This window comes from Corvus kubaryi, unplaced genomic scaffold (assembly GCF_017639235.1).
Source record: "Corvus kubaryi isolate FWS band 111438036 unplaced genomic scaffold, C.kubaryi_AGA036_p1.0 37266, whole genome shotgun sequence".
NCBI classification, from domain to species: Eukaryota; Metazoa; Chordata; class Aves; order Passeriformes; family Corvidae; genus Corvus; species Corvus kubaryi.
Genome location: NW_024581081.1, coordinates 424803 through 438633, shown reverse-complemented (window position 1 = coordinate 438633; position 13831 = coordinate 424803). Strand labels below are relative to the sequence as shown.

The following is a 13831-nucleotide window of genomic DNA, read 5'->3' as shown; positions in this document are numbered from 1 at the left end:
TCCTGGGACACGTGAGCAGCAGCAGCTGGTTCCTCTTACCCTGGTACTACACAATCTCCCGAAGAGCTCATAAGCTCTTCAACCAGATCTGCTAATTTTGCAAAGGCTCTTGGAGGTGTTTTACTGCTCCCCTTGAGAGATTCTTTGGCTTGCCTTTCAGATTCACCTTGCTATTTTCACTGAGTGTACAGAACCCTGCCTGGATCAGAAACTGGTTTCAGGCAAGGTAACATCCTAGCTGAAGCTGTTAAGGCAGCTTCTCTAGTTTTTGTCCAGAGCACACATTTACAAACACAAAATTTAACTGAACTTAACTGAACTACAGTGAGAGATGAGCAAAATACCTCTTTTATTTTTCTTTGGTCTGGTTTATTAAGAATCAATATTATGACTATAATGCATTCAATTTACTTTCAAAGGCTCATTTGTAGCATTTTCCAACACATGATAAAAGCTTCCCTTTCTTTAAACTACATAATTTATATTATTTCTGATACCAAGCTATGCAGGAACAATACAGAAAGATGGGGTTATGCACTGCATTTTATATAAAAATAGGTCTTAAAACTGCAAGGCTCATGTGTGTCCTTTCACAAAGACTGATGCAATATGGATGCAAAGGTTTTCAGCTTTGTCCAGTTTCATTTTAAATATTTATTCTGACAGTCCAAATCTCCAAAACTTAAATCACTTGCCTCTATAACTTCATTGCCATGTGCACTATGATTACTGATACCACTACCAGCAGCTATCAGCAATTTCTCTGTCTCAGAAGAAAAATCAGTGAACGTATAGGATGACTAAATATGAAAACTTCCCCACCTGTGTATCCTTGTACTTTTCTCTTAAGTCCATGAGCCGGTGATAAGCTTTAATTGCTTCTGAAAACTCTCCAACATCTGTACTGGTGAGAAGATAGTTCTCCCATATTTGCCAGTGCTCATAGTTGCACTTGAGAGCCTCTTGGAGGGTTCGAAATGCTTTGACCCTAATCAATAATAAAAGAATAATAGAAATTGTTACAGAAGATTTCTACATTAAATCAGTTGGCATGGTATCAACTAAAAACCTGCTTATTTAAAAAATCACATTTAGAACACAGTGCGATGTAAAAGCTATTGTTGGTAATTTACAATGCTGATAATCCCTTAATCTCTCTTGCAAACTATTTTGTATTAGTTCATACACAACAGTATGCTCTGTAGTTTGAACTAGGTAACTTTTCTTAGCTCTCGTAACTGGTTTTTTTTACAAAAATTTATCATAATTGTACCATCTCTGTCACTATTGTCCTTTCCAAATTTTTAACTGGAACCATGAGAAAACAATCTTACTCATGCTGCAGTTGTAACATACATTAAAAAATTAAAAATCACTGAGTTCATGACAGATGCAGAATGGTTTTAACTTATTTAATCACACAAGAGGAAGGTTACTTGACAGCTTTTTGTGATTTACTTTAAACATTTGTACATGGCAAACATGCATATCCAGGGCACAGAAACTCATCATTTTCAACCAGTTTTGTCCGTAGATCAGCTGGAAGGTTTACTCTCTGCTCCCTGACGCTGTGCTGCTCAGTAAAAATGTGTCAGAGCGGCCCCAAACACTACTAGGGTCCGTCTTCAAAGATGCTGCCCGAGGACCCACCTCAGAGTGACAGGAGAAAGTGTTATGGAATAAAGGTGGACAGCACAATTCCTATAAAATCATCATCAAGTTACAAAGCATTTTCATTTTTTCATATTCATCCAGTGCAGGCAATTCTTGACTATTCCCTCACCAAAGGAGAGCAGTAATGGCATCCTCTGATAAGAAAATGCCATCTGAAGAATATGTTGGTAAGGTTTGTGAGCTTACTGTTTAAAGCCTTAAACATACTACCAGAAGTTGCAATAAATTTGAAACTTCAAAATAGCTCTGCTAGAGAATTGGAATGATACAGTTCTTTCTAAGAGACTGAAGTGTACTCTCAGTTGGACAGTCATGATATGTAAAAAAACACAAAGGAATGGATTTATTTAAATTAAGACTTGAAACAGAGCTTTCCTAGGCTGGTAAAAAAATCTTCTTTGGGAAGACATGACAATACATCTCTTCTTAATAAATACCATATAAAGGTGGCCGGGTACCAAAATTTGCAATTCACTTCCTCTCTTTTGCTTGAGTAAGTTGTTAAAAGTGCTTTCTCTAAAGAAAGACAGCCCAAAGAAATTGTTGGTTGAGTTTCAAAAAGAGAGTCCAAGAGAGTGTAAATATCCCAGCAAAGACATTGTAATATCTAAATAGTTGATCAGGCCATTAAAAGTCTGAAATAGCTTGGTCAGGGAAAAATGTAAACAACTGCCAATCTAAGGCCATGATATTAAAAGAGTTATCAAATACACACAAAGAGAGTGGACTGATAGAGCAAAATTATTTAAGGAGAACAGGTCATTTGGCATAGCTACAGCAGAACAGTCCACATGAAGGAGCTTCCCATGTCCACTCCCCTTTCCTCCGTCTTCTGATATATTGATAGATGTGATGCTGGTGGGCAAATGTACCAACAGTTGAGTTTCCTCCACTGTTAACAATCTCACTAAGGGATTTCAGACCCTGGTTTTGCTAGATTAAATTAGCAAAGGACACAGTCCTGTTCCTTCTGTGGATTTTGCTACAATGGAAGTTGGGATCTGCCACAGCTCTCTGACAGGCTGGAAGATGCTCTGCCTGACCCACGTATTGTTTCCACAACTGCTCTTCAACATCTCTAAGGTTAGTCTCTATCATCTCCCCCATCTTCCTGAAAATTAGGAAGTTACCAGGAGGGCAGATGCCAATAAGATGGAAACGTGAAATGTAGTCAAGATACCAAAAGGATGGGATAGAAATAGTATTCCACAAATCACCACTCTTGCTATGTAATAAAATCCTCTAGATTCTCAAAACAAATCCCCAGTGTATTTAACCAATCACGTAACGATGGAGCATCCTTAACCAGTTAAGTCAATTCATTCCCAGACAGGAAACAGCAGGCAGTATCAATGCGTTATCTGGTCTTGGAAACCAGGAGTCTTTCATACAAAGGACAGAGGGCCAGTCCCAGCTTGTTCTGAGAAATCTAAAACCTAGACTTCAAAGACCTCCTGGCACACAGAGTAGTTTTCTGGTAAACCAAAGCATAGAGTCTGTTTTCATCACAATTAATTTTTCTGGAGGAAATTCAGAATATATAAAACTTGTGGAGTCTTAAAAAGCAAACAACCCCAAAAACCTACAAACCCCCTGTCCTTTGGGTGTTAGCAAGTTGCTTGCATACCCTTTTCAAAAAAATGTACTCATGTTTTATTTGTCTGTTGTGTGAGACCCTGCCAAGCCTTGGCCAAATGCACAATCTATGAGTGGGCCTGAATTAAAAGCCTGGTTGGAGTAAAGCTGGATCTTTTTTTGAGGGTGTGAAAGAAAACTATTTACTTAAATATCTTTTGTTTTCCTTTTTTAAAATCCTCACTCCATTTAATTTTTTTTTTCTTCTGGCAGGCTTAAAAAATAAGAATTTATGTATCCCCACACAAACTATTCTAAAGTGTACTGCTATAGATATTTTCTGTTTTAACAGAGAGCTAAACTAGCTCACACACAGTCTTGATCTATAAGTGACTACACAAATAATCAAAGAAGTTGCTATTCCACAGCAAGTACAGGCCACACTTGGCTATCAGCACATAATATTCATTTAAAATTTACTGTACATAGAGTCCTATCTCACATGATTCCTGTGGGAAAAAAAGCTCAGAAACATGCCCCCATTTATTGCTTTTACTACCATACCAAATAAGTTACAAGTTTTGTATGTACTTAGCGTATTAGATTGCAAGAGTAGATTAACAATTATAAAATTCAACCAGTAAACCGGAACGAATCACTCAGTAGTTTCTCAGCCTTGTAGCAGATTAACAGACAGAAAATTATTTTGACTAAAAATGCTTTTATGAAACAAGCGTAAGCCAGTACACTGAGCATCTGACATTTTGAACTGTATGGAAAAGAAAGAGCAACTCTAACATGAATTGCGCATACTCAAGGCACTGCTGAAGATTGAAGGAACTACTGAAAAGTTAAAACCAGCTCTTGATTTCTATTACTTTTTAGCCCTGTGTAGTTATTTTAACACTTTTATCTTCTCCTCCCTCCTGTTCCCATTGCCATATCAATCTCCTGAGTCTATATTACTTCCCACTTTTCCCATGTATGTTTATAAATTTCTACTTTTGTGCAAGTTTATTATTCTTTCTCCCTTTTTTCACTTTGCCTCCTGACTATGTAACCATATAAACTGATGCCAAATTTTGAGAAAGGTTTTTAAAAATAAATTATCTTCTTCTTTTTCATTCTTATTCTGTTTCATTCTTTGGTGATAAGTTATAATGTGAAAATTCTTAAATATTAAATTCTTCCAGGTAAACTTTTATTACATTGAGTTGAAATACGAAATACAAAGTAAGAGTGGCGGTCCACTTAGGTCAAAGCTTCTTGTATGAATTAGTTTTGAGGGAAAAGAACAAGGTAGCTAGCATGTGTGCAGATTTCCACCTGCTTTGGTATATAAAAACCAAACTGTCTGGTTTTCCCTTAGATCTACCAAGGATAATATACTATGAAATTACATAGGTCTGAATACATTGTTTGCTTGAAATGGACCTATGTTCTTAACTTCATGGTCAAAGTAGTTTTTATTATTCATCTTTATTATGAATGTTTTGCACTGATAGTACTTACTACATCAAAAATGCGTCCAAGAAGAAAAAAGTGTAGAGAGAGGCTGCTACTTGTATAAAGGTTACAAAATTATTTCCTGTAAAATAAAATAAATAGTTCCCAGTGATGCAACCTGGGAGAGAGAACTGAAGGGCTAAGGATTATAAAATCTGAGTTAAGCACATTATAATAATAAAAACCTCAATGTCAAAAAAAAGGAAATCACAATTATTTGTTTTGGAAGAAATATCTTCTAATTCTTTTGAAGTACTTACTTCTGTTTTAATCTGATATAAGCAGTTGATAAATTGTTCCAGGCCTCAGCATTCTGGAATGATAAAAGGAGAAGTACCAAAAAATTTATTCACTTACATTGTGCTTACTTGATAAAAATACATAGGTGAAACTACTGCCAAACATCATTGATTTTGCTAATCAGGCATATTGAAACATATGTTCTACATGGCAGTTAAAATATTACATTGAAATAGAAATTATTATATTAAAATTGAAATACATAAATATTTGACTAAATCAGCAACAACCAGGTATACAAATACCAATTAATTGCCTTGTGGTTGCAATACACTAAGTCAGCTCTTGCCTTCAGTCTCAGCATTGCCTTCTAGGACCTAGCTGGGATGGCTGGAAAGGTCAGTGCTCCCAGCAGCTCATCACTTCTCACTAGCTGGAAGCTACTTAACCTGCACCACTCTCTGTTACTGGACAGAAAGGATCTGATGTCCCCTAAAGCACCACAGGTAAAACCAGCAGAGATGTGCAGAGATGATTCCTGCCCTTTGCCTGACACTGCTGTAAATGTGAAGCCCCACCACTGAATTCAGCAAAGTGACAACTAGAAATGATTTGAAGAACAGGATCTGAGCACTGCAATGAAATGTACTGTGGTACTGAGGCTATTCTCAGGCTTAAGGAGCGTTTAACTCATGCTGGGAAACCTTTCTGAGACTTAATTCATGAAAATGGTCACTACATTGCTACAGCTGCACATGTATAAAGATAGGTTTTGTCTCCAACTGAGAGCCAGTCCAGTGCCTTTTACTCACAAAAAACCCACCACGTAACCCATTGAGAAGTCAGGTGGCTTGGTCATATAAATACAATTAAATACAGGCCCTAGAGAGATAAGTGAACCCAGTTTTAGTATCTACTTGGAAGTAAATTTACTGTACTGAACAACAACAAAAACCCAATATATAAAGTAAGAATTCCATTTAAATACAAGGTCGTCTGTTATAAACATTTTTTTTCCCAAGGAAGTTATTGCCTTTTATTACAAAAGAAAAAAGAATCCTCTGTCACCTCTCATTGCTTTCTCATTCTTTTCCCCCAGAGAAAAGAATTAATAACAATAGTTTCTATTGAGTAGATGGCATTAACTCTAAGCAAGCAACAATCTGACAGTCAGGCCTTCTGGCAAAAGTATTGTCAGTGTATTCCTCAGGTAATTCAGCTCCACTGCCTCAATGCACATTCAAACAACAGTATTGTACACATGCATGCCCTGCATCCTGAAAAAATGGCTAAGCTCCATTCTCCCTGTGCTCCTGAACTACACCGTTACAAATGTACTTGTCATACATGAACTTGACTTTCTTTTTTTTTCAGGAGAATTCGATTACTTAGAGGACTAAATATTTTAATTTAATTTTTGTTTTATCTCTTTTTAGTTCTCCTCACAATCTAGCATAAAGAAATTTTTCAAATTTATTTTAATATTCACACACTCACATTTGGACAAAGTTAAGTACTGGGTAAGTATTTTTATGATGCCTCACAACAAAAATATAGCCTTCATGCACAAGTTTAATTTATTCAAAGGGCTAAGGTTAAACAAGTTTTTCATTATTGCTTTGCTTGTTTATAATGAAAACATCCATGCTGCTTTTAGATAAGCCATCTGAATCATTTGTTCAAAAGTACATACATCTGGTTCCAATGTCACACAGCGCTGAAATGCTTTGGCAGCACCTTCGTAGCCTTCTAAAGCAATGTATGCACAGCCCAAGGAAAACCATACCCCTAGCTGGAGAGAAAAAATGAATGGTTACATATAAACATGGATATTTTGGCGCAAAAAAAAAAAAAAAAAAAAAAAAAATTGGCCTGGATGAACAAACACACAACTCTTGTCAATTTTTACCTGTCTTCAGCTATAATAGTATTGTACTGGAAAAAATAATATCCTATATGCTGATTAGAGAAAAACTGTAGGTTCAATGTTTTAATAAATATGGATAAACAAAGGTGTTGACTACATGAAGACCACTTAACCATTTGTGAAGTGCTTTTTAACAGTCCATTTTCATTCACAGAAGAAGGGGATAGCTATTTAGAGGTTTGCATATTTTGCTTTAACTTGTGAAAAATCCACATTCACTTTATACTATTACAATTAGGTCAAATGATAAACACTAGAAAATGTTTTTCAAGGTAATCACATTTTCACAAAAAACATCATGAAAACCATCTCAAATGACCGAAGCATGAACAATTCAAAATTCCAACTCTTTCTACTTGCCAGAATATCAACCTTCTCGAGTTTCTATCACAATGTTTAGACATAAAAATGTACTTAAATAATGCTTTGCACAGAGACCAGAACTTTACCAGTTCAGTAATCTTGCATTTAAAGTCTTTAGTTGTTACAACCAAATACCACTCATCCATACAGATTCAACCAGGGAGGAGAGCTCAGCACTTCCCTTCTCCAATCCTCAGGGAGATGCAGAGAGCAATAAGGTCATGCCTCAAATTCCTTTTCTCCAAATTAGACAAGCTTAAAGTCCTCAGCTGCTCCTCTCAGGATGTTCCTTCCAGTCAGCCCTTTCTCCAGCTTTGCAGCCCTCCTTTGGATGCTTTCAAGAACCTTCACATCCTTCTTAAAATGTGGGGCTCAGAACTGCACGCAGTGCTCAAGGTGAGAACTGCAGAGAGCAGGATAATCACCTCTTTTGAGCTGCTGGTTTTGCTGTGTTTGATGCATCCCAGGATGTGCTGCCCTCTTGGCTTCCAGGGCTCACTGCTGTCCAGTGGTGTGATGTGTGGGAATGGTAGAAAGCTGCACCAGTTGAGGTTTAGATTGGACATTAGAAAGCTTTTCTTTACCTAGAGGTTTCTCAGACACTGGAACAAGTCTTCCTAGAGGTGGTTGAAGCCCCAAGGCTGTCGAGTGTTTAATAGGCATGTGGACAATGCCCTTAACAATGTGCTTTAACTTTATGAAATTGAGGGTTAGTTCCCAGAATATAGCCCAGAACACAAGTTAAACAGTGCTTCTGTAAAGGGTGAGAGTAAAACAATCACTGCATGTCTTATAACTCTGATGAGTAACAGCAGCACAGTCTCACTTCTGAATTTGTGCGGACTTTGTCCACTGGAGAACTGACTCTGTGAGCTCTTTGATCTCTAAAATTGTCTGTCAAGCCTTGAAAGATGCTCAAAGTGAAAGTACAAGAGAGGTGCATCTGTCATCCACTAGTTGTGTACTAGAACAAGTAATTCTGTGAGCAGCAGTGCTAATGAACACGAGTTTCAGGTACATTTGAACTGCAAGGCTTTCTTTTATTTGTGGATTCCCCAAAGACTAATTCAGTGATTGGCTTATACAGCAAACACCTACCCCAGAGGTCTCAACCAAATTTGACCAGATGGCTAAAAAGAACACGAGATTTAAGGAGGGTTGAGAGAGAATGGTTTTATTCATTACAAATTTTGGGGAATCACTTGCTGCAGTCTAAAAATCTCTCCCTTCAAAAAGGTTTCTAATAACCACAAAAAAATTAGAATTTCTTTGTAACAGGGAGTCTTGTTTACCTGATAAATTATTCACAATTCTGGGAACAAGTTAATTAATTAATTAATATTTTCCTTGCATTTAGAATCAATTTCCATTCTGCTTTTTACCCACAGACACCCTGGAATAGGAAACAATTCATTTCTGTAGTCATAGAATACAGACAGAATTTAGAAGTTATGTCAATCTGCACCATCTATCTGTTCAATCTGTTTGTTTGAAACAATTCAACTGAATCTTAAAAAGTGCTTCCTAAGCAACAAGAGGAGGAAATGTTCACTTTCCTATATGGACTGGCCTATTTTTCTTGGATTTCCTTTTATTCTAAACTTCCTTTGGATAGGATACAAAATAAAAAAGCATTTCAGCAGAATATTTCTCAGTTTTGAGCCCTACAGGCCATCTCCTGAAACCCTTTATTACCTGGAAATCCTCTTTGTTTCAATAAAATTACTATCTAAGTAATATATATTTTGCTGGCATTTTTGGTCATTTTATTTTCCATTCTAAAGATGTTTATAAGTTATCTGGAGCTCATTTGAATAAGAATAGGACTCTGATTCATTGGAATAAAATAAGTCAGCAAAATACAAAAAAAGCTTCATGATAAATGAGTTGAAAGGCTGGAGGCCTTTAAAATTTTTTTAAAGCAAAAGCCCAGCTAGTCATGTGGAACTTCAGCAGTGTTTGTTGGGGGGCAGGAAGGATGAATACCCTGCTTTTACATGGACCTAGAAATGGCTATGAGGAGCACAATTTATATATATAAACAACCACAAAGCTGTTTTAACTTCTCAAGACCTTCCACAGGGTGAACCTTATTGGGATGGGATATAATGGCTGAGAAACTGAAACAAGATTGCAAAAGTTGTCTGCAGAAAGATCAGCAAGGGAAACCAGCCTCATCAAGAGAACTGTTTTCAATGTGGTTTCAGTTTTGATGCATTGTTGCAATAGGAGCTACTGTCATCACAAGTGTAACACAGTGCTTCTCAGTGACTCCAGAACAGGACAGAGCAGAACACTCGAAAAACATTTCTGTGAAATACAGAGATCAGAGTTTGTAACTAAAAGCCAGGGCAAACTCAGCCAGGGCAAAGGGATACTTTCATTAAATCTGAATTCTTCTTGTAACTGTTTTGCTTTATACCTTGTTCCTCATTTATTTGATGGTACTTACTTCTTTGCAGTGGCTTCATCTCTTTGAAATAAAAGACCTCTACAGGCAAAGATATAGCTGCATGCAAGGACCTGGATGCAAAAGGATGTCTTCATTTCATGCTACCATTTTTAGCCAGGCTTCCAAGTACATGGTGAAAAATTTGCTACAAATACTAATAAACTGTTATTTTGACAACTGTGCCCAGAACTGTCTTTTTAAAAAGCATCATCATTCAAAACTGAACACACAAACTAAAACCAAAGCGTATGTGCATAATTTCCCAACCTGCATAGGGTTGATCTGTACTGAACGTTCAAAGCACTCCACACATTCCCTGAATTCCCGGTTGCGGAGATGGAGGAGGCCTTTGGAGCGCTGGGCGCGGGCGCTGCGGTGCCTGGAGAGCTCCCAGGCCTTGTCGTAATACTGGTGGTCTTTAAGAACATCACCAAGCAAACAGTATAATGATGGTGTTTCCTTCTTCTCTAACTCCCGCCTGAGTATTTCTTCCGCCTGTTAAAGAGCAACCAACACATAAGAAGACCATTTATTTTCAGTTAATTACCTACCTAAACAAACACTGCTTTAGCACCTTGCAATCATCAGCTGAAGATTAAGAAGCAGGGCTAGTGAAGAAACGGTATCTTCATCCAACACAGCATCAAAGATAAAGTCTAGAAAGGATCTAGTTCCAAACTGATTTTTTAAAAAAATATACTTCAACATAATATGGTGGCTTTTGGTTTAACACACCAAAGAAAATTAAACCATGAAAACAAGAAGCAGCTTACTCCTTTTTTCATGTCTTAGGTATGTATTCTGTCCCAAGAACAAACATCAGTCCTGGACATCAAACCAACACCTAATTCCCAGCAATGCAGTAGCAGCACCATTAAGGTATCTGCAGTCCTAGAAGCTTGTAATGTTTTACATGTCCTAGTAAGTACTCTTGCAATGACTCTCACTCCCTTTTCTCTAATTGCTCTTTTCTGAAAACAGTGATTTCCACTCTATTACATCGGAAGACACATCGACTTTCATACCGTTGGTTGTGGAAATGCTATGCTTTTACATAAGATGCAGAAATTATAAATTTATATAAATGTTTGAAATAAAATATATTCAAAATATATACAGCTTTATGAAAAAGAAGACACAAGCTGTGTCTCCCAGACATCTATTATGGGCTGTAACTAACTTTCAAAAGCTATTTTTCTCAGGGCCACTATCTTTGCTCTAACAATAAAATTATTGTCTCTTGCTTAAACATGAGATAGTCTGCTTTCCGGGGCTTTTTGAAAAGATAAATACACTGGACATACGATCTGTTGTTCAGACTGAACTGTTACCTAGGTCCCTCACTGCAAAAATGCAACATACACAATTCAGATCAGTATAATTTTTCTCTGAGAAAAGACCTACTTGAATCATCTGAATCAAGAAAGATCCAGCACAGCCTTGCACAGAGTTAAAGTTTGACATTGTAACTCTAGTCATTCTTCTATCATAGCTCGTTTACCTAAAAGGAACCCTGACATCATCTCTGCATTTAAATTATTACTGCTTTTCTTGTGTAAGAATTGCTTATTGTGACCTTTAGATGATCTTTAGAGAAGAAAAGTTTTTTACTCCAATCAGTAAAATTCATCAAACCTATCTGAAAATCATCTTTAGAAAAATGGCTGGTTTACCTTGTTTCGAAATATCTAATGCATAGCAATTTCAGCATCTCATTCTTGCTATTATTTTTGTAAAGTAACAGTAAAGTCTACAAATATTTGAAGTGCAAAAGTTCTTCAAAGAAGAAGGGTTTAGATTTCTAGAAGAATCTTAAAATTAGCAAAAACAGAATCCCATTAAGAAGAAAACTGGTGACTAAATATTAGGAAAATAACTTGATGGCAAGAGTTTTTAAGTGCCTGTGGAACAGTTCTCTAAAAAAAGCCAAAGAAACTTTCTTTAACAATTAGAATTAGCCCAGCCAAAGCACTAGAAAAATCTTGCCTAACTAGAAGACCGTACTTACAGAATCATAGAATGGTTTAGTTTGGAATGGAATTTGAATATCATCTAGTTCCAGCCCCCTTGTCTCAAGCAGGGACGCCTTCCATGAGACCAGGTTAATAAAAACCCTAGCCAGCCTGGCTTCCAGGGATTTGGTTAAAGTGCAGTTTACTTCCACTTAACTGCCTCCATTAGTTGCTGTAACATACTAATAACAGATATTAAAGAAGATTTTTCTCTTCTAGAGCAGAGAGAGCTGAGTGTTTCATTTTTGCAGTAACCACATCAGACACCAAGAGATAAGGTGGGGTTTTTTTCCTGTTCAGATAAAGAAAGAAGATTGAAATGTAGCTGTGTAAGGAGATGTAGAGTGAAAAGTGCATTGCAAGCTGCTTCTTCACCACTTCCTCTGCAGGGCACTCCCAAGCTCAGACTGCTATCCTGTGGCATTGCTTAGATTAGAAAGACAACCACTCACTAATGGTATTTCACATTTAAGAGCATAAAAGCATCATGTTCTGGTCTAAGCTTACAAGAATTCACTGCAAACGTAAGTATTTCAGCACACAGATAAAAGAGAGAATTAAGTAAGCAGAAGTCTGACTTTTTCTTCATCTGACCAGCTATCTGATAACCTCTCTAGCATGTTGCAAACATTTTTATTGCTTAAATCTTTAAAGTCTAGTACAAAGATCAAACTAAAAGAAAACCCCTGTGTTATCAAAATATTTGTCTTCTACAAAACCAGAAAATACTTTAAAACTGGATTTCTCATTTTGCCTAGGATTTGGGGGGGGGGGGGAAGAAAGAAAAAGAAGAATCCTTTCTCCTAACTTTGTGGTAAAATATTTTCAAAAAACCACATTTAATCTTTCATAAGAACCCTGCTTCTGCAAAAACAAGTCTTTTCTTAACAACAAGTATTATCAAGAAACATTTTTCACACAGTGGACGTAATATATGTAAAAGAAATACAGCCACTGGAGATTTATTCTTACCCATTAAATAGATATTAATTATTAATTTGCATGTTTTATAACTAAAAGTTATATCTAAATTTAATAAGATTTGATATGAAAATTATTAATTAAATTATAACTAAAAAAAAGAAGCTGTATAACCCTCATTGACTGAATCAGGTGCATTCATAACAACACTGCTTTTTCACAGCACAGTCTGCACCAGAAGGGATGGAATTCAATACTCATCTCAAAAGTCAGCTGATTTAAACACAAGAAAGATTTAAGCTCTTATCTTGCCTTCTGGACTACTATGGGTGGTATGGGATTAAATTAAACAGGCAACATGTCACGAAAATCCCCAATCAGTAAAGGGAGGTCTGGTTTAAACAAAAGGTGGTGCCTTTGCATTACTCACTACACAGATTCCAAGTTTAAGATTCATTCTGCATCTGGCTTCCCAACACTAAACTTCCGCTTGCCATTCCCATGCTCTTAATTTATCTATTTCCAAAAAGATCCTATTACCCTCACTTTTCACTGATCTACCAGTTCTATTATTTTACAATTCATTCCTTTGCTAGCTCAAACTATTTCCTAAAAAGTCTTCATTTTTCTGCTTGCACATAATTTGCTTGGCTACCAGAGAAGTAGCATGAAAAAGCAGAACAGAGGAGCATGGAAAAAGGCATTAAGAGAAATGGAAAGCTCTTTGCTTTTCATTTCATCTTCCCTGTAATTTCATGCAAGACCTTGGGCGAGACATTTACTCCTCTTTCTTAGCTTAGTAACCACATGCAGGAGTGCTCACCTGCCTTCTACAGCTGTTACTATATATAGCGGAATTGAATCAAGTTCTCGAATGAGCTCGTGCACTAATCAGTACAGTACTGCTTCACATCTGGGAAGCCATACCTGACTTTTAAGTTGGGCTTTTTCACCATAATTGTGTTTCCTCACTCAAATGTTTTGAGGTATCTGTGTCATGCCATGACAAGAAAAATAACCCTGTAGAACGTGGATTGCTGGGGTATGTTGGTCTAAAACCAGACTCTGTATCATGCTTTATACTCTGATGAGATGATGGAACAGAGATAGGGCTTGTAGTGGTTTGGTCCAAAATACTCATTACTGTTTATCTGCTGTGAG

General features: G+C 36.8%; 1 protein-coding gene across 1 annotated transcript in view; it reads right to left on the bottom strand.

Annotated features, from left to right (window-relative positions):
* TTC27 (tetratricopeptide repeat domain 27) overlaps nucleotides 1-13831 on the bottom strand; it is a 113451-nt gene that overhangs the window by 12961 nt on the left and 86659 nt on the right. The window contains exons 13-16 of the mRNA XM_042024997.1: nucleotides 10005-10232; nucleotides 6689-6787; nucleotides 5016-5068; nucleotides 823-988 (exon numbers count right to left, since the gene is read on the bottom strand). Of these exons, the coding sequence (XP_041880931.1) occupies nucleotides 823-988; nucleotides 5016-5068; nucleotides 6689-6787; nucleotides 10005-10232 (546 nt within the window). The remainder of the gene's footprint in view (nucleotides 1-822; nucleotides 989-5015; nucleotides 5069-6688; nucleotides 6788-10004; nucleotides 10233-13831) is intronic.